General features: G+C 45.1%; 1 protein-coding gene across 1 annotated transcript; it reads left to right on the top strand.

Moving 5' to 3' along the window:
- Positions 1 to 1893: 1893 nt before the first annotated feature.
- Positions 1894 to 18968, top strand: LOC307221488 (B-cell receptor CD22-like). Its single transcript, XM_079986001.1, has 10 exons — positions 1894 to 2200; positions 4194 to 4251; positions 6215 to 6628; positions 7729 to 8001; positions 8916 to 9185; positions 9356 to 9763; positions 11977 to 12270; positions 12718 to 12990; positions 14269 to 14538; positions 17150 to 18968. Exons 2-10 carry the CDS (start codon positions 4218 to 4220, stop codon positions 17152 to 17154), a joined length of 2241 nt encoding a protein of 746 aa, XP_079842127.1. The 5' UTR covers positions 1894 to 2200; positions 4194 to 4217; the 3' UTR covers positions 17155 to 18968.
- The last annotated feature ends 1680 nt before the right edge of the window (positions 18969 to 20648 follow it).

Genomic DNA, 20648 nt, shown 5'->3' with positions numbered 1-20648 from the left:
CCCAGGCACAGGTTGTGTTACAGGTGACAGGTCAGGGGAATCCTAGGACCGTGGCATCCATGGGCACATCCTGGCAGAGGAAACATGAACTGAGCGCTCCTGTCTATTTGTTCCAGGAGCCGATTGAGAAAATACATTTCAATTCTGGAGAAATAATAGCAACAATGAGCTGCAGATAACAAAATTACACTGGTCTATGCACCATCCATACAGTAACAACAATAATTAACTAAATTTCTATACCACCCTTCATCTAAGGAACAGTAGGGTGGTTTACAATATAAAAGCACAAAAAATGCATACCATAATAACAAACAAAACAATACTCCACCCACAGTTTAAAAGGCCATTGATTCCCTCTAATGCCCATTACTAGATGCTGCTAGAATGCAGACAGCACCACCTGGTGTGTATAGAAAGGGAGACCAGCGGCAGAGGAAGCAGCCAGAAGTTCATCTCTTGGTTCGGGCTTCATATATCTGCAAGGACAGCAGAGCCATGTTAAGCCAGTGAAATGGTTCTGGGAAAACTATTCCCTGCACTGACATAAGAAGGACTGTGGCTCAGGGGCAGAGAACATGCTTTGTATGCAAAAGGTCTCAGGTTTGGTCCCTGGCATTTCCAGGTAGTGCTGAGGGGGGGGGGGGGAGGTAAGCCATGTCCAAAACGAGATGGACAAAATGGTGTTCGACTCACTATAAATAATGCAGCTTCATAGGACATGAAACCAGCTTGGCTCCATCCATTGGTGATGAAGGAGCAGCAGCTCCTTCAGTGCTTGGTTTCCTCTTAGCTTTCAAAGATAGTTGCCTTGGGCTCTGTCACTGCACCTGTGGCACCCTGACCTCACTGCTGCCCTGCCCACGTAAGTGACAATGAGGCTACTGCCAGGTCCAAGGCTGTGTGGTTAGTTCTGCCGCAACACCTCGGCAGCTGCCCCTGCACAGGAGGAATTTTCATGGGTGTGTTCAGAGCAATTATTTGTCCGTTGCAGATGTGAAACAAATAGCATTTTGGGAGATTGGACCCAGCACACAGCAGATATGTGAATGGCCTAATTTTGCAACCTGTAAACTGAAAATGCTATTTCCACTCTCAAATGGGGTTTATTTTGCCACATACCCGTCTTCTCAAGCCTCAAGTGGTTTCTCTTGGGGGAGGGACATGTGGGGCTTTTGAGACCAATCAGGATGGGGTAGTGATCAAGCTTTTCATGGTCAAATGGTCCTATGTTCAGGTAAGGTAAAGGTAAAGGACCCCAGGACTGTTATGTCCAGTAAAAGGCGACTATGGGGTTGTGGTGCTCATCTCGCTTTCAGGCTGAGGGAGCCGGTGTTTGTCCACAGACAGCTTTCCGGGTCATGTGGCCAGCATGAATAAACTGTTTCTGGCACAACAGGACGCTGTGACAGAAACCAGAGTGCACAGAAATGCCATTTATCTTCCTGCTGCAGTGGTACCTATCTATCTACTTGCACTGGTGTGCTTTCAAACTGCTAGGTTGGCAGGAGCTGAGACAGAGCAACGGGAGCTCACCCCATCACAGGGATTCAAACCACTGACCTTCTGATTGGCAAGCCCAAGAGGCTCAGTGGTTTAGACCACAGCGCTACCCGCACCCCCATGTTTAACCCCCAGCATCTCCAGGTAGGGTTCCCTGCCTGAAAGCCTTGGAAGCCACTGCCATCCAGTATGGACAACACTGAGCAAGATTGTCTAACTCATCTCCTTATGTCAGGAAGAGACTCCACATTGTAGTTCTGGTAACTCGCCACCCAGGCTAGCCTCAGAAAGAGCTGGAGGTTTACAGTGGCTTCCAACTCAGAGATTAGGAGCGAAACAGAGATACTTGCCATTGGCAGCCAAAACTGTGAAGATGTGGCTCTCCAATTCCTTGCAGCACCCCCAAAAAACAAGTCTGGTTGCACCAGTACAGAAGCTGCTTGTTGGAGAAGAGGAAAATAAGAATGTTTGGCCATGCAATTATAATGCAAGCCATTGAGATGCCAACAACCGTCCTTGACTTATTCCTGGACCAGCCCCAACTCTCTCCACATATACAAACATTTCATCTGGGGGAAAACGCACACACCAAAGGGACAAACTGATGCTTGATTCCTCCATGTGACATACCTCAACTTAGCAACTTCTTCATTTCCAGGCAAGAACAGCTGCCAGTTCTCAGCTTACATATTCACAGGTGAGTTTGCCTTTGCTGTTGTTGCTCAGCATAGCTTGGGTTTGCTTTTTTAAGCAAAGAAAGGGGAGGAGAAACCCCACATGCACCTTATTTCCAGGCTGCCAAGTTCACCTCCCAATCTAGAAGAAGGTCACCAACTTTTGAAGAAATTGGGTTCTGTTCCTAGGCCTGAATCAGAAACTTGAACTGTGGACATTAGCAGGTGATGTTGCTGATCTCCATGCTGTGAAAATGTGGCTATCCTGTTTCCTGTATAAACAGCCATTGCTAAAGGTACAGAAGCAGGCTGGGCTGGGGTTTTCTGATCACTTGGGAACCCCTTGTCTGGATGGACAGATAACCTTAGGCTAAGCAATGTCACTTTAAGACCCCAAGCTGTAGGAGAAATGGATGGCTTATTCCTAGAGATGATTGACTCAAAAGGGGTTTTGTTTCCCAATGGATTCTATTAATGATTCACTGGAGAATGTTGCATTGGCAATAGTGACCCTTGCGTCCTATGGCTTATCTAGCTGCTGGAGCTGCTCCCATCCACTCATCTCCATTCTAGGAAGAGTTGCACTTGCTGCGTGAGCCACGGGCAGGGGAAGGTTCTCCTCTGTGCTTGCCAGAGACGGTCAAAGAATCAAAGAACAAACCAGGACAGATACACAAGTCAGGAGCAACAAATAAACAGGACCATATTTGAGTCGAAGAAGACCACATGGCTTGAGCGAGGCTCACTTGACACAGGAAATCCTTCCTAGGTCCCAGAGTTTCCAGTGCCCAGACTGGGCTGGTGGAGTTAGCCCAGTGCCTGAGAGTACTTTACCATCTGCAGTTCAGCAATTTACCACATGGGACAGATTTCCACAAATCTCAGCAACTCCTGACAACTCTTGCTTTGCATGCAGCATGCCTCCTTAGCTCTCAAAATTGGACTCTAACCATCTGCCTGGACAATACACTTCTTAGTGTAAGCATACAGAAGGTGACTCGGAAACTACAATTAATTCAGAATGCAGCTGCTAAACCGGTGACTGGGAGTGGCCATCGGGACCATATAGCACCGGTCTTAAAGGATCTAAATTGGCTCTCAGTACGTTTCCGAGCACAATTCAAAGTGTTGGTGCTGTCCTTTAAAGCTCTAAATGACTTTGGCCCTATATACCTGAAGGAGGCCCTATATACCTGAAGGTCTCCACCACCATTGCTCAGCCTGGAATCAAGCACTGAGGGCCTTCTGGCAGTTCCTTAACTGCAAGAAGTGAGGTTACAGGGAACCAGGCAGAGGGCCTTCAATGCCCTCCCATCAGATGTCAAGGAAATAAACAACTTTTTGACTTTTCGAAGGCATTTGAAGGCAGCCCTGTTTAGGGACGTTTTTAATATTTGATGTTTCATCATGTTTTTAATATTCTGTTTGGAGCTGCCCAGAGTGGCTGGGGTAACTGAGTCAGATGGGCAACATACAAATATTATAACAGCAGCAACAACAACAACAACAACAACAACAACAACAACAACAACTACTACTAATGGTGTCTCTTGCAGCTCCCTCTCCCTTTAAAAACAAAAAAAAGTATCTTTTTCCCTGGGCACCCTGCAAATTATAGTGCTGGGAAGACTCTGGTTACTCGGGACTCAGCTGTACAGCTACAAATGTATAACGTTAAGTGCATTATACAAATGTGACACTAGATGGTGATGGGGAGCTTATGGCAAAATCAATATATTTTTCAAAACTCCCTTTAAAAAGCATTTTGTGTCTAGATTCCAACCTGCTGTCTTAATTAGCCATGATCCCTGATCTCCCAGGTCCTAGTCTAAGGTGTCAGACTAGGACCTGGGAGATCAGGGATCATGGCTAATTAAGACAGCAGGTTGGAATCTAGACACAAAATCACTACACCACACTGGTTCCATTCCATCCTCCTCCTCCCCCCTCCCCTACTGAGAAGCATAATGTGAATGAGTGAAGGCTCTAAGTAATAATCCACTTTTCCTTTCCCAGGCTTCGCACTTGCATGGACTCATAATGAGGCATTTCCTTTGGCTGCTGTTCCTTGCAGGTAATATATGCAGGTTTTGGTATATGCTAATGAAAGCAGTCTGGGACATCTCAAGCCCCGTTTGTCTCCTGGGTCTGTAGGGTAGCATTTGGACGAAGGATGGAAGAATATATGAGTGGCTCATGAGAGAGCAAGCAACAATACTTGCATGCATTGACTCTGGAGTCATTCAGATCAAAATCAGTGGGACTTACTCCCAAGTAATAGTCTACATACCATGGTTCCAGAATCCATCAGCAATCCAAAGAGTTGGAGACTGCAAAAGAACCAGATACCTCCCTGGCTATGAAATAGAGGAGAAGTGTCTTTTAAGGCTTTGAAGTTCTCCGCAAGCGAAAGGAGCCCAGAGGAGGTAGACTGGAGACAGGGGCTTAAAAGGCCTCAGTGTTCCCAGCCTTTGTTAGAGTAGCTTAACTCACTTTGAGCTATCCATGGTCCTGAAATGGCTGCCTTCCCGCCTTCCCCACAGGAGTGGACACCAGCCATGACACTGACAAAGGAAGACTTGATACGAAGAAGTAGAAAAGAGAAAATGCTAAACCCCTAGCTAGAAAGTCACTCTCGGGACTTGAACACACTTAATAGGACATTTTTGCTTTGCACAGCAGATGCCCTCCTTTCAAAACTCCTCTCAAATTCCTAAATTTTTGTCGCATTGCCATGCAACAATGGGTGGTAGAGAGATGGATGTTTTGCACAGTGGGCATCCAGAGCCTCCTTGCACATCTTAAAATCATGGGGTTCTTTGCATTCTGTCCACTGCATTTAAAAACAATAGAGAGGCATTTATCAGGGAAACAGTGGCCTATGAGCTGGATGGAGCCCATGGCCCCTCTTCATCTGGCCCACAGCACCCCCTTGCCCTGCCCACCCAGCTCCAGCAATTAGATTTGGGGGAAGTGACACACAGCATAAATTAATAACACAGCCTTCTTCAGTAAAAGAATAAAAGCTTTACTGAGTTAAAATAAACTTGTTTGCAAATAACTGCATAGTGAACAGAAGATTAAACTAGCTTCAGAGCATACACAGAGTTACTGAGTCACACAGAGGCTCCATTGGGCACAGGCTTCACAGAGCACAGGCTCCACCATACTCTGACTCTCTCACACACACACACACACACACACACACAGAGAGAGAGAGAGAGAGAGAGAGAGAGAGAGAGAGAGACTGGGACTGAGACACTGCCTGCAAGCAGATACAATACTTATACAGATAATAAGTCATCCTCAAGATGAGTCACAGTGATTCAGCATGCTGAGTGATTGTGCAGCTTTTCAGCATTTCACAGCATTTCTAGACTCCTTTACTGCTTCTGCTCTCAAATACCTTTGTCACATGACAGGAAGGCCATCTATTAAAGCCTATAGAAGACTTTTTTTGAAGCTTTATTGTACAGGGAGCATGGGGGGGGGGAGAGGAAGGCTCACAGCTCTGAAGAGAAGGGTTAATTCTCTCTCTGTGCTGCAACATCTCTGGCAAAAACTACTCCCCTTGACTAGAAGACATTTTTCCAGCCTGACTACAGCAGGGTAAGAAGGGTAGAACATGAGACTCAAAGTATATGTTTGTGAGAGAATAATGAGTATGGGTATGCGCCTGTATACACGCATGGTGTGAATGGATTTGTGCAGTGTGAGCTAGTGGATGGTGGCCCCACTCACTGCTCTCTCTGGCCATGGCCACTTTGGTTTTGGCTCCACCCAGTGCTAGAATGTGGCCCTCAGAAAGTTGTCCGTGGGAGAATGCAGCCAGCTACATTTTGTACTTTTGCATAATCTGATGCAAACTTGTCCATTGTCTTCATGGGAGATGATGAAAACATTAAGAGGTATTGGTTAATTTCTCAGTTCTTGGAGACAAATTCAGTTTATGGGTGACATCAAGGAGCTGGAAGCGAATTTTCATAGTAGGTGAGTAACTAACTAACCAACCTTTCACATCCGCTTTCCCGTTTCAGGTTATATATATTGCGATTACCCCCTAAGAATAAGCCCCGATACTTTGGTTGCTTGGAAAGGCTCCTGTGTGGTGATTCCATGCCAGATCAGTGAAACACATCATTCTGCTAAGGTCCGTGCCACAGCTGTGGCTTGGTTTTTCCAGCCTGTTTGGGATAACAGTTCATTTGACTATGATGGCAGTCTGTTGTATGACAGTTCCAAAAGGAGGAAAGGCAATGCAATGGCAGTAAGTCCTGCCTTTCAGGACCGGGTGAAGTTCATAGGCAATTTGGGCAACAGAGACTGCAGCCTGATTATTACTCAGCTCCAGACAAAGGACAGTGGCACGTACGGGGCAAGAGTTGTTGCTTCCGTTGGAAACTACAGTTGGAGTAACAAATGGTTTCGTAATGCTACGGTCAACGTTATAGGTAAGAGTTTTGTAGAGCAGTTCTAATTTGCCTTCATCACTTATGAAGGATGTGGGACCCAAGCCCTTCTCTTTCAAAGTGTTGATAGCAGCGTTTAATATGGCAAGTTTCAGCCCAGAAATGATGCCTGGAGGTTGCAAACTAGTTAAAGGATATGTGTAGGCTTGTGGCTGTAGGAGACCCAAAGATTCTCTTCCTCTTATACAGTGGTACCTTGGGTTCCAGACCCTTCAGGTTACAGATGCTTCAGGTTACAGACTCCGCTAACCCAGAAATAGTACCTCGGGTTAAGAACTTTGCTTCAGAATGAGAACAGGAATTGTGCAGCAGCAGTGAGGCAGCAGCGGGAGGCCCCATTAGCTAAAGTGGTACCTCAGGTTAAGAACAGTTTCAGGTTAAGAACGGACCCCCAGAATGAATTAAGTTCTTAACCCGAGGTACCACTGCACTTAAGAACTTAAGAAGAGCCTGCTGGGTCAGACCAGTGGCCCATCTAGTCCAGCACCCTGTTCTCATAGTGACTTGTGAGAAACCCATCCCAGGATCTGAGCAAAAGAGCACTCTCCCCTCCTGTGGTTCCTAGCAGTAGGTATTAGGATGCATTACTGCTCACTCCTAATCCCCTCCCAGAGCTACGGTTCCCAGAGTAGATTAACAATCAATCCCTCTTTGCAGGGAATCCTAGGAATTGTAGCTCTGGGAGGCAAATGGGGTCTCCTAACAACTCTCAGCGCCCGTAATAAACCACAGCTCCCAGAATTCTTTGGGGGAAGCCATGACTGCTCAGAAATGTATAGTGTGAACGTTGCCTTAGATATGTCCATTAGTTTCAATGGGCCTACTCTGAGTAGGAGTTAGGTGGATATAAGCCTGGACATTGATGTAGGAAAGACGCCAACATTTAGATAAATAAAGATGCACATTAATTGATTGCCCAATGTGCTCAGTCCCTATTTCTAACAGGTAGTTACTTATATGAGTCTCTTTTTTGTTGACTGGTTTTTAGCCACATTCTCCTGTTACCCTGAGTATGCAGGTGCACTGTAATAATGTTGTGATACGTATCATCCACAAAGAAACTTTTTGATCTGATTTTCCAGACAGCCCCAAGGGTGTCCATGTTGGCATTATGAATGACCTGCCCATAAAAGAACGAGACACGGTTGTGCTGTGCTGCTCTTCAGGCAGAAATTACTCCAGAGACAACTGGTACAATTGGGTCAAGTCAGATCACCATTCAGTTGAGCATAAGTATAGTGCTTCAGAGCTGTTAATCTTCCCTGTGACCTCTGAACCGGTCACATCTTATAAATGTGAAGCATGCAACAATGCTGGCTGTACTTTATCCCAAATGGTCACCGTGGATGTACACTGTGAGTAGCACCACTTTATTTACTAGTTGGGACCCTAAGGCATTCTGCACCGACAAATCCACAAGGACAGAGAGAGCAGCATGTTTGGTCCATCCAAGGCACATAGCATAAATGCACAGTCTACCTATTTGTGCAGCCAATTCAGGGATTGCAGGTTGAATACAAATGGATGAAGTCCAGGTTCCTGCAGACAGAGCTTTCTTCTTCCAGCATCAGGTCCAGCTCTGAGGGCCTTCTGGCGGTTCCCTCACTGTGAGAAGCAAAGTTACAGGGAACCAGGCAGAGGGCCTTCTCGGGAGTGGTGCCCACCCTGTGGAATGCCCTCCCATCAGATGTCAAGGAAATAAACAACTATCTGACTTTTAGAAGACATCTGTAAGACAGCCCTGTTTAGGAAAGTTTCTAATGTTTGATCTTTATTGCCTATTATTATTATTATTATTATTATTATTATTATTCTGTTGGGAGCCACCCAGAGTGGCTGGGGAAACAGAGTCAGATGGGCGGGGTATAAATAATAATTTATTTATTATTATTAGCTAGATAATACACTGTGGATGTCAAATATTTGATAGTGTTGTGTTTTATGAAAGTGTGGACCTTCACCCATAGAAACTGTGGACTATTTTTAGTTGTCAGATAGATCCACTGAGGCAAAAACAATTTGGTGATCTTTTTCCATACTCCTAGAAACTGAGAGCAATGTAAACTGTGAGCATTCACAGTTGGCCCAAGAAAAAAAATATGAGCGCCAAGAGTTGCAGGGTTGATAAATTATGTTGTTTTCCTGACTTCAATGCTGTTTACTTGAAATGCAACAGATCCTTAGATGACATGACTTTCCCGGGTTCAGTTGACCAGTTGTGGGGTTTCTTCATATGATGGTTTCTCTTTGTCCTCCTCTCTTCCTAAAGTTGCCCCCAAAGATGTAAAAATAAAAATGACGCCGGCAGGCAAGATCCAGGAAGGGAAGTCTGTTCAGCTGAAGTGTGAAGTCGGAAAGGCAAAACCCCAGAATCTCACATACGCATGGTACAAAGATGGCGAATGGCTGGAGATGGACTCTGCGACTGAAGAGTTGTCCATTCCAGAAGTTACTTTAGCACACTCTGGCAGATACAGGTGTGAAGCCGGCAATAGTGTGGGCACATTGCGGTCCTCACCAGTCACACTCAGTGTTATTGGTGAGTAAGACAAAGAGAGAGAGACATTGAAATTGTACTAATGATAAAATCTTAGAGCTTGACTTCTGTGTTGTAGCCTCTTAAATATGACTATTATTACAAATACATCATTATGTGATATAATGAGGCGCAAGCTGATGACCATCTACCTTGAACTTTTCCCATTTCAGGTTTCTTGTCTGATGAAAGTGGACTGAGGAAACATGCTAAGTCTCTGGTGGCCTGGAAAGGATCCTGTGTGCTGATTCCATGCGAGATCAGCAGAACATTTAACTTTGCTACAGTCAACGCCACAGCTGTGGCTTGGTACTTTGAGCCTTTTTGGGACCACAATTTGCCGGATTATAATGGTACCTTGTTGTACAACAGCTTCAAATTCACAGAAGGCAATGCAAGAAGTGCTGCCTTTCAGGGTCGGGTGAAATTTTCAGGGGACCTAGGTAATAGAGATTGCAGCTTGATGATCACTCAGCTCCAGAAAAGTGACAGCGGCAGGTATGGGGCAAGAGTTGTTGCTTCTGTAGGAAACTATCCTTGGAGACTCAAGTGGTTCCTTGATGCCACAGTTAATGTTACAGGTAAGAGCTTGGCAGAACAGCTGTGATTTTTTTGCTCCATCCCATATAAAAGCGGTCTTTTAGCCGAGATGCAGAACCCTCCCTTTCAAAGTATCAGCAGCAGTGTTTGAATGGTCAGCTTTCAGGCCAGAAATGATGTTAGCAGGGAATCATTCCCTCTATTTCCAAATTTCAGAGGAGAGGGGAGGTTTCTGTGTAGCCAAAACCCATGCACAAGTGCTGTGTGTGTGTGTGTGTGTGTGTGTGTATATATAACTTCACATCTTATACAATCTTTTTGGACTTCCATCAGCACCTCTGATGATCTACCATTTTTATCATTTCTTCTGTATTTCTTAAATTCCTATTGCCTTATCTTAAATCACAATCCGTCTCTTTAACCATTTTTGCAATAATTCAAATAATTTACCTCACAAAACTTCATGCAAACCTACAAACATAATCTGGCCATCACAATTACTTTTCAAATAGTCCGTAAATTTACACCAGTCTTCTGTGAATCTCTGGGATTCCATTTGTGAATCTCTGGGATTCACAGAGAGGTACGAGTGCTGAGTATTAGCAGGCTCGGGGTCAGTTCAAGGTTGGCATAAGTACAAGTGATCTTTAGAAAAAAATACTAAGACAGATTTAGGGAACCTGTGAAGTGAAGGCCCAAGACAGGTGTTTATCATTATGTGAGCTGCGCACAGGTGGTCTGAAGCGAGCGAGCGAGCGAGCTACCACCATCCCTGTGGAGCCTCTTTTTAATGAGACAAATATGCAAGCCAGGCAGATACATTTTTTGGGCTGTGATCTTTACACATCTTCTGTCCCGAAATCGTGGGGTGGTACAAAGCTATTTTGGCACCTGTTCCACAGCGTCATTTTCCCCTTGCGCAGTGTATGACGTAGGAGACAAACGTCTCATGGAAAAGGGTTACAGACAGGACACCACAAACTGCTGAGATCGCGAAAGGTCAGGCAGAGGTGGAACGATGTACAGACAGCTGTGGCTTGTTTGGGGGGGGGTCCCTGTACCCCAAGGTCACGCGTGCAGGCAGATTGTGGCTGCCTGCTGGTGGGGAAGTGTGCTCCCTCTGGACCCCACTCCCCACTCCGCGATATCCCTACAAACCTGTGTGACCCCTCCCCCTGCAGATGTTGCTGGGCTTGCAAGTGAGAATCCAAAGAGAACTGAGCATGCTCAGTGGCCGTGGAATGCTGACGGAATGTTGATGTCACCTGTTGAATTTCTTCACATCAAACTACTGAAGATGTAATGATAATTCTTCGATTGCATACATTATTTTTTTTTAATGAGATGGACTGCCTTAATTTTTCCTTAGCAGTTTCTAGCCATCTGGAGCAGCTAGAACATGATGCTGAAAATGGAAGTGGTGGTACATTATGACATGCCGTCCTTTCCTAGATAGTTGTATCAAGAAAGTACGAGAGCAATCTTGTTGGTACAACTGACTGGGCCCCAAGAAAGAGACAAGCAGGTGGGCCCACTGAGGTTGGTCAGCCCACAGTGTATTGTGTCCAACAGCCCCCCAAGGCCTGGAACTGTGCTAACACACAGGTGGATACTGATGCTTTGGAGAAACTCTGTAGCTCAGTGGTAGAGCAGCTGCTTTGCATGCAGAAGGTCTCAGCCTCAGTTCCCAGCATCTCCAGATGCTTCATCCACACACATACATTTAAAGCACTCTTATACCACTAACAATCATGGAACGTTTTTGGCAATGTTGCTTGTTACCAGGGCTTTCCCACCCAGCTGGAACTCACCGGCATCTCTCAGGTGAGCACCATTGCCAATATAAGAGAACAAAGGAGGCGTTCATGGTGGGTTCCACCAACTCCCCCCACTCTAGAAAAATAGCACTGCTTGTTATGGTTTTGGAAGTAATATCTCCATGAGGTCAGCACCTTTAACAAACCATAGCTCCTATGATTCTCCATGACTGTTAAAGTGGTATAAGAGTGTTTTAAACACATTGTAGGACTGGGTGAGACTCCTGTCTCAAATCCCGGAGAGAGCAGCAGCTGTTCAGTGTAGAAAATATTGAGTAGATGGACCAATGGTTTGGCTCAGTAAATGACAGCTTCCTATGTATTGGTGGCCAAGGCATCAGGTTCTCAGCAGTATCAATCAGTTTATCCAGTAACTCTTTATCATCACTTTGCCCTAACTACTGCTATTTTTCTTTTCTTTCCTTCTGTGGATTCAGAGTCACCTCCAGAACCCAGGTTGGAAATAGTCCCTGCGATAGTCCATCAAGGGAGGACTACAGAAGTGGTCTGCTCGGTGCCTTACCATTGCACCGATGTGCTCATACGCTTGACTCTCAGTGGCTTAGAGGAGCATCACTTGTCTCCACAAATAACCATGTTTGAAAATCAAATCATGAAGAGGGTGACGTTTGAACCCACATGGGAGGACAACGGGAAAACGGTGGGCTGCTCGCTGAGCAATCTGGACGGGTCAGAGATATCCCACAGTACCATGAAACTGAATGTGAGATGTGAGTGCACAGTGGTAAAGGATGGGTCTTTTTGTGGATTGAGAAGATGCTGCCTGGTGGGAGCAAAATTCAACTAATGCAGTTAGCCACGTCATCACAAAGGCTGCAATAATATGCACCAGGGGTAGTGAAAAAGGGAATCGTTTCCACGCGAAGGGCCATCTAAGCTCTGCATTTATACCTCCAAGGAAGGAGAGTCCACTTCCTGATGTTATTCAGAATCTCCTTTCTTGTAAGTTGAATCCACTGGTTTGGGTCTTAGCCTCCAGAAAAGCCCTTTAGATATTTGAAGATGGCTGTCATATCTTCTCTCATTCTCCTCTTTACCAGGCTAAACATGCCCAACTGTTCCCCCAACTCATAAGGCTTTGTTTCCAGACCCTTTATCACCTCGGTTTGTTATTATGTATGCAATCCACAAACAGGCACATTGACCTGATTTTCCAGATCGTCCCGAGGATGTCCAGCTTACCATTATGAATGATTTGCCAATAAAGGAAGGAGATGCCGTCATGCTGAACTGCTCTGTGGGCAGAAGTAACCCTGGAAACAACTGGTACAACTGGGTTAAATCAGATTCACATACAGTTGAACATAAGTATAGTGGCTCAAATGTATTGGCTTTCCCTGCGACGCCTGGATCTGAAACGTCTTACACATGTGAAGTGTGCAACTATGTTGGCTGTACCTCATCCCAAGCAGTCACTGTGGATGTTCATTGTAAGTAATGCTACTTAATTTGCTTTCTAGAAGCACTCATCATTGACTAATGTACTTGCTCACAGGGAGAGGAAAAGCTTTTGGAGGCAAGTGTATTAATTCAACACATTTAACATGTCCAAGACAGGCACAGCCACTGCACAGCCCATGAAGCAAATTCAGGGGTTACAGCCTGAATGCTCAAGGAACTAAATCCTCTGTCCATTTGTGGATGGCTGGTACACTGTGGATTCCAGGTGCTTTGTAGCCTTGCTTTGAAACATGTCAATGGAAACTGTGGGCCACTGTCAGTTACAATTTATACATAAAGACCAACCAGAGGGGGGAGAATTTGCTTTGGAGAGTTTGAGGATGATGTAAGCAACAAGCTCTCGCTGATTGCACAAGAAGGTAGTGTGTGCCTGGGGTAGGGCTGCCACATTCTGTATGCATGTGTCTTTGGGGACAGTACAGGAAATTCCTCTCTTGTGCAACTGGCTTTCATGCATGCCATGGCACTGCCAGGCAAGGAATGTCCAGCATGAGGAATTAACTCTTTATTAGAAGTACACTTGCAAGTTAGGAAAAGGCATGTCCACCAGTTCTACGTCTCTCAGCTACTCCTAGGTGTGCACCTGATGAGGCAGTTGCAGCGACAGAGAGGCCTCAACCTCAGCTTATGTATCTCCCCAGTGCTCCCCCCCTAAAAAAATGTTTAGGGGTACTCTCATTTTGATTCAAGCAAATCACCATTTTATAGTTCAAATCGGGGAAAATAAAAACAATAAATGGACAAAAGTACAAAGGTTCACAACATGTTTAGGGGTATGCATACCCCCATGTCCCCCCAGAAAAAAGCACTCTATCTCCCCTACCTGAGCTGTGTACAAGCAGACGAGGACTATGTCTGTGTGTAACCTGTTTCTGTGTCTCCCATTTCAGTTCTCTTCTGATCCTGGGAGACAGTGGAGCAGGAGAGGTGGGGGCAGGAGGCGGTGGCAGCGTGGGGGTCCTTGACTTTACACCAGCCTGACCTATCTCTTTCTCCTCCTGCACCTGTTCTTCACTCTCCAACGCTGCAGTTTCTCCTGCCTCTGACTTCAACCCCCCTTTTCCTGGGTCCCCTCCTCAGCATCTAACACCCATTCCTCAGTGTCCAGCCAGTCTCTGACAGTGCAGCAGAACCCTTGGTGCTGCAGTGATGATGATGATGATGATGATGATGATGATGATGATGATTTTGCATTCATTTGCTTGTGTCTTTGTGTGATGCTTTGTGTTTGTTCTCCCTTCCTGCAGTTGCTCCCAAGGAAGTATACATTTTGGGAATGACAGAAAAGGTGGTCCATCAGTATAGCCGTTTTCAGGTGACATGTGAAGTGACAGCAGCTAACCCTCGAGAACTGAAATATGCATGGTACAAAGATGAGCAACAGCTGCTGCAGGACTCTGCAGATAATGTGTTGACCATCCATGAAGTGAAACCAGAGGATTCCGGGACCTACCATTGTGAAGCAAGCAACAGCGCAGGCCCATCACGCTCCCCAGCCATTCTTATAGATGTCCGTTGTGAGTAAGATTGATTGAGCTTATTTATATGCCACCTTTCCACAGTGGGCTGGGCCCAAGGTGTCTTGCAACAAACATCCCCTTATTACCAGAATACAAAGAATTACCAGAATACAAAGAAGGGGTGGTTGTGGCTAGGACTGCCTTTTCCCCATTCTGGCTGGTTCTCCAGCTACGAACCCTTTTGGATAGAGATGACTCGGTCACTGTACTCCATGGTCTGGCATCTTCCAGATTGGATTACTGCAACACACTCAACATGGGGCTGCCCTTGAAGGCGATTCGGAAGCTTCAGCTGGTCCAAAATGCAGCAGCCAGATTACTGGCTGGTGTTCCATTTAGATATGATACAACCTCTATTTGAAATAGCTGCATTGGTTGCCAGTTCATTTCTGGGCCCAATTCAAGGTGTTCACATTGGCGTTTAAAACCCTTAAACATCTCAGGCCTCAAATATCTGAAAGACTGCCTCCTTCTCTACAGCCTCACTTGGGTGCTGAGATTGGCCCTCTGCCCTCAGAGGCTGAATGTGGTGAAGGCCTTGGGCAGGGCATTCTTTGTGGTGGCCCCTAAGTGGTGGAACTCCCTCTCAACAGTGGTACACCTGGCACCTTCATTATACAACTTTCAGAGGTTGCTGAAGATGCGCCTCTTTGTACACCAGTTGAGGTGTACGCTTTTAGGATCCGCTTTGTTTTTATGGCTTAAAGTTGTTCTAAATTGTTTAAATGGGACGCAGGTGGCGCTGTGGGTTAAAGCCTCAGCGCCTAGGGCTTGCCGATCGAAAGGTCGGCGGTTCGAATCCCTGCGGCGGGGTGCGCTCCCGCTGCTCGGTCCCAGCGCCTGCCAACCTAGCAGTTCGAAAGCACCTCCGGGTGCAAGTAGATAAATAGGGACCGCTTACCAGCGGGAAGGTAAACGGCGTTTCCGTGTGCGGCTCTGGCTCGCCAGAGCAGCGATGTCACGCTGGCCACGTGACCCGGAAGTGTCTCCGGACAGCGCTGGCCCCTGGCCTCTTAAGTGAGATGGGCGCACAACCCCAGAGTCTGTCAAGACTGGCCCGTACGGGCAGGGGTACCTTTACCTTTACCTTTAAATTGTTTTTAATACTGTTTTAGTGCTGTAGCTTACCCCTGGATCTTAAGGTGAAGGATGGGTAATAATTAACTGATTGATTAATAATAATAATCTCTCCTCCAGAGGAGGTTGAGGGCAGCAAAATGGAAATGCTGTAGAGGATGATGGTGGTAATTCCTCTTCTTCCTGGAAGTTCCAGTTGCTGGTGCTGGTTTTATTGAAATGATGGGTTGTTTGAAGCCTTCATGCTTGATTCCTTTGTTCTAATACCTAGGCACTAATCCTATTGCACCCCACAGCTGAGCACAGAATCCCAACATCTCAGACTCTGAATCTCTGTTGTAGGTACCAGTGGCCTTTTTCTTATGTCATATTTTCAAGCAGAGGTCATGGATGCTCACTCCACCCCAGCTGATAGAAACCAAGTCATTGCTAGTAGAAGGTCACACATCCTTCAGGCAAAAAGCCAGCTTCATTCACTAATAGGATTGTGGGGCTAAAATGAAATGTTGCCTACATTAAGCATTCCCATATTCAGATTCTGAATTTTGCATCTTGCAATGTTTTCCATTTTGCTTTCCAAAATTTGCCTTGGGGTTTTGAAAGGCATAGACCTTTAAATGACCTAGGAAATAGGTCTGGAGCTGAATAAACTGCAGAGCTCACCTTCAGTGGGTGGTGTTTAAGACTAGTCCTACTCAGGGTAGACCCATTGATGGACATGGCTAACTTAGGTCCATTAATTTCAATGGGTCTACTCTGCGTAGCACTTAATTGAATACCACCCAGTTTGTGCAAGAATTGGCAGGAACCACCTCAAAAGCAATATGCATAAGAATCCTTTGGAATTATATCTGGCCTAGAGATGTCCTGAGAGATCCGAGAGTGAGGTGCACAACTTTACAGAATGATGCAGATAATGCTAGGGGTCTGTTAGTTGTGGGGATGGTAGGATTACGGATGTAAGATGGCACCCTTTTCCACTACATGCAGCACTGTTCCCATGCTGCTGCAGTTCTTCCTCCAAAAACTACATTATTTGTCTTCCTCTCCACTGTGGGAAATTTATGTAGCTTATGCAATATATGTAATTAACTATGGTGTCATTACATTATTCCATCTCATTTATTTCAAAATAAAGGAAACACAGTGCAAATGGGAGCAAAAACAAAGCATACGTAGTAGTAGTAGTAGTAGTAGTAATAATAATAATAATAATAATAATAATAATAATAATTTATTATTTATACCCACCCATCTGGCTGGGTTTCCCCAGCCACTCTGGGTGGCTTCCAACAAAATATTAAAATACAATAGTCTGTCAAACATTAAAAGTTTCCCTAAACATTTGCAGTCTGAAAGCAACAACAACAACAACAGCAAAGCAATCATATTCATTGGACTGGGTTATTCAGAATGGCATGGGATGATTAAGTGGACGTAGACAATTTCTTCTCCTGTTTCTGTTTTTGTCATAATTCTCCAACATCTCCGGAATATGATGTTGAGTATGTTTTCTTTCTTTGCCCCAAAGCCTGATTTATAGGGATTTCAAAGAACTGAAACAAGCAGTCATCAATACTGTGACCACCTTTTGAGAACAAAGAAGCAGAGCAAAGCCCCAAAGGATATGTCTGGATAAGAGAACCTAGAAGAAACCACAAAGGAGGAGAGGCAATCAAGATTCCAACTACATTCTCACAAGTGATGATTCTTCCACCATACTTTCCACTCTTTTCTTAAATGTTGTCTTGTGTTCACATCCCTTTTGTAAGAGAATGAATTCTTGATAAACATCTCCTTAAGATGAATCTTGGTTTAAACCCCCATTTAGAATCAAACAATGTTTGTAGGGTACCACATTGGCTACGTTGGACCCAAAGCTTAGGCCAGTCTGGAAAGCCTCAGGTTCCTGCCTCCTCATCTCCCCATTTTTGCCTTTTCCTTTTGTGCACCGTCTCTGCATACTGACTGGGAAGGGCCATTGCTCAGTGGCAGAGCATGTGGTTTTAATGGAAAAGGTCCCAGTTCCAAACTCTGCTATCTCTTGCTCTGGGCTGGGGAAGATTCCTATATGAAGCCCTGGAGAGCGGCTGGAAGCCAATACCAGCACTGACTTGAATGGACCAATGGGATGAGCTCAGAATCCAGCCCCTTTCCATGTTCCTAATTGCCAGGAAGAGAGTATTCCCTAGCATACATTGAGGATGGGCGGAGGGAGGGAAGAGATACTTTCATTTGCTTTTTCATACAAACTCACCTAAGCTAACCTTCCCAAAGCAAAACCCAACTCTCCTTTGAAATCTACTTCACTGAATTTTCCATTGCACTAGGGAATATCACTGGCAAAAATGTGCTTATTAGGCATAATTGCATACAAAAAATCCATACACTCATCTGTGCATGAAAATGTGTTTGAATCTTCTCAAAAACATTCCCCAAATTGATGTAAAAATGCAGCGAACCTAACGACTGAAAAACATGAGAAAGAGAGGGAAACCAAAATGGGCAGATTTCTCTGACCTTCATGAACATGCACTGAATTTGACTTGCAAAAATGGAAGTCACTTTCAAACTCCCACCATCACCCCTGGCTATTGATCATGTTTGCTGGGGCTGAAGGGAGTTGTAGTTTAGCAACATCTGGAGGGCAAAAGGTTACACACTTGTACTCCTATCAAGACAAGGGATAGAGGTCAGGAGATAAAGATGGTAGAATGGCCAGTACCAATGCTTTGTGGACAACATAAATGTATCCCCAAGAATTGGTAGGGAGCGATTCTTCTGCTGATGTCCTGAACCCATGGCCTACCTTGTGGCAAGTCAGGAGTCAAGTCCCTAGTCCAGGGTCAATCCACATGTCCACATGTGTGCTGCATCATGTGATTGATTATGTGTGGTGGGGCATACCTGGGCCCCCACAGTATTTTATTCAACTTGGCACCCCTGCACTGTTGTGTTTTCTGAACAGCTGTTGTCTTGATTCTAATGAGTGTGTGTGAAAACCAGCCTACTGTCTGAAACTGAAATTTACATTCATTGCTCCTCCCACTTAATCTCTGGCCCCACCCACCACTGGCACCCAGAACAGAATGCAGTCTTTGGGATGAGTAAGGTTGACCACATCTGTTCTAATCCAAATTTAACCCTCATTTGGCAATTCTGTTCTTAGCTGTTAGTTTCCTCCTGGAGCTTGCTGAGCTGATCAAAGTGTCTTTAAATAACATATTAAACATTAGTGTTGGCATTGCTAACCAAACATGAATACTGCTGTACAAAGCAATTGCTAGTCTACATGATTTGACTTGTTTTTTGTTTTGCTTTCATTTTTTAACAGACTGTTGTATTCATCCTTTGGGTTGCTCTGTATATTTTGTTCTGTTTTCTGCAAAAATAATAAAAATGTCAGTTTTAAGAATGAATTATTTGGATAAGTAGGTTAAGTCTGGATTCCAGGGTGCTGACATGGAACTGTAATGAAAAGTACATCATTTTGAGCTCCTCGTGCTATCGCTTTGATAGTCAGTAGGCGGAGCTGTTTCTTTTTCATCAGGCTAGTTTTGGCCAGAGTCACATCAGCAACTAGAGTCCCCTTGTTCATGAGAGCTTATTAGGCAAACACACAGAGCTTCCAAGGTATTCTGGGCCACCTGCTGGCTCTGGGAAGGAACTGTAAGTCTCCCTTGCTCAGCAGCATTGAGATACTGTGAGTGAGCCTATAAGTGAGGGGGGTGGCAGATGCAAAAAGATGACCAGGTCACACAGCCAATATGCTGACCCTTCTTCTACAAATTTTTTGAAATTGCAGGAGCCTCATTAGCCTCAACTGCACTTTCATCTGGCCACTCCACAACCTTGTCTTCCAGTTGAACTCTGCTCCAAACAAGCCTCAAGTAGTAATGGTTCATTCAGGCAGACTTGCAATTCCAAGGGGACCATCTCCCTGTATATTGTGCACCCTTCACTCCTGCTGAAGGTGTTTTTCCTTTCAGCTTGGATCGCCTTTAGTATTAGAGCCCAAATGGAGTTGGGGAAGAGAATTGGGGGTGGGAGTTGTGTTTGACCAGCAGTAAAGGGAGGAGGGCTAGGGCAAAGGGTCCACTATATCCCGTACTTGCATCCCTCTGGTGTCTTCAGTTGTAGTTAAATTGTAGACTTGTCTTTGAAGACATGGGTCTGCCACTGTGGTCTTTAACTAGGATGTGGAATGTCAGGCCTGGAGGCTGAATGCAGCCTTCCTGGGTGTTTTTATCTCTCCCTCAGAGCTCTCTCCAGCCACAAACACACTTTGCCCCCTGAGTGTTGTTGCTTGGCTGGAATGTGTCCTTGAACTCTGATCATGTGTCTTGGAGAATACAGAGAAAACAGAAAGGTGAGTGAGTGTTTACCTTCCTTGCTGCTCCCATTTCTGCCTCTCGCCCACCCACCAGTCACTCTGGGTGACTTCCAAGATATATGAAAACAAAATAAGTCACTAAACATTTAAAAACTTCCCTATACATGGCTGCCTTCAGATGTCATCTAAGGTTGTAAAGTTACTCATCTCCTTGGCTTGGGGTTCGCATAACTCCATGCCTTCCAATATTTCTCCCATGAAAATAGGGAGGTTCTAAAGAAAAGCGGGACATCCGGGGATCAAATCAATAACTGGGACGGCTTCCGTAAATTCAGGACTGTCCCTGGAAAATAGGGACACTTGGAGGGTATGGAATTCTGGAGGCTCCAAAATTGTTATATTGGTCACATCAGTTTTAAAATACTGTGAAAAGAAAGCATTTAAACTATGACATACAGCTTGAGGATTAAACCAGTTAACACACAAGCAGTTTAATCTTAACTGGAGTTCAAATAATATTAGCTAAAACACAAAATATTATGCAAAGCAGCCTACAAATGTTATATTGGTCACTATGGAGATACGTTTGCTACCCTCTCTCTGCTACCCTGTTTTTCCTTCTTCCACCCCCCCCCCCTTCTTGCCACCCACATGAAATCCGGCAGATGCCTGCAGTTGATGTTTGGGCCCACCCCTT

Source organism: Podarcis cretensis, assembly GCF_951804945.1.
Source record: "Podarcis cretensis genome assembly, chromosome: 8".
In the NCBI taxonomy this organism is placed as follows: Eukaryota; Metazoa; Chordata; class Lepidosauria; order Squamata; family Lacertidae; genus Podarcis; species Podarcis cretensis.
The sequence above is the reverse complement of the archived record's forward strand: the minus strand, read 5'-3'. Positions and strand labels throughout refer to the sequence as shown.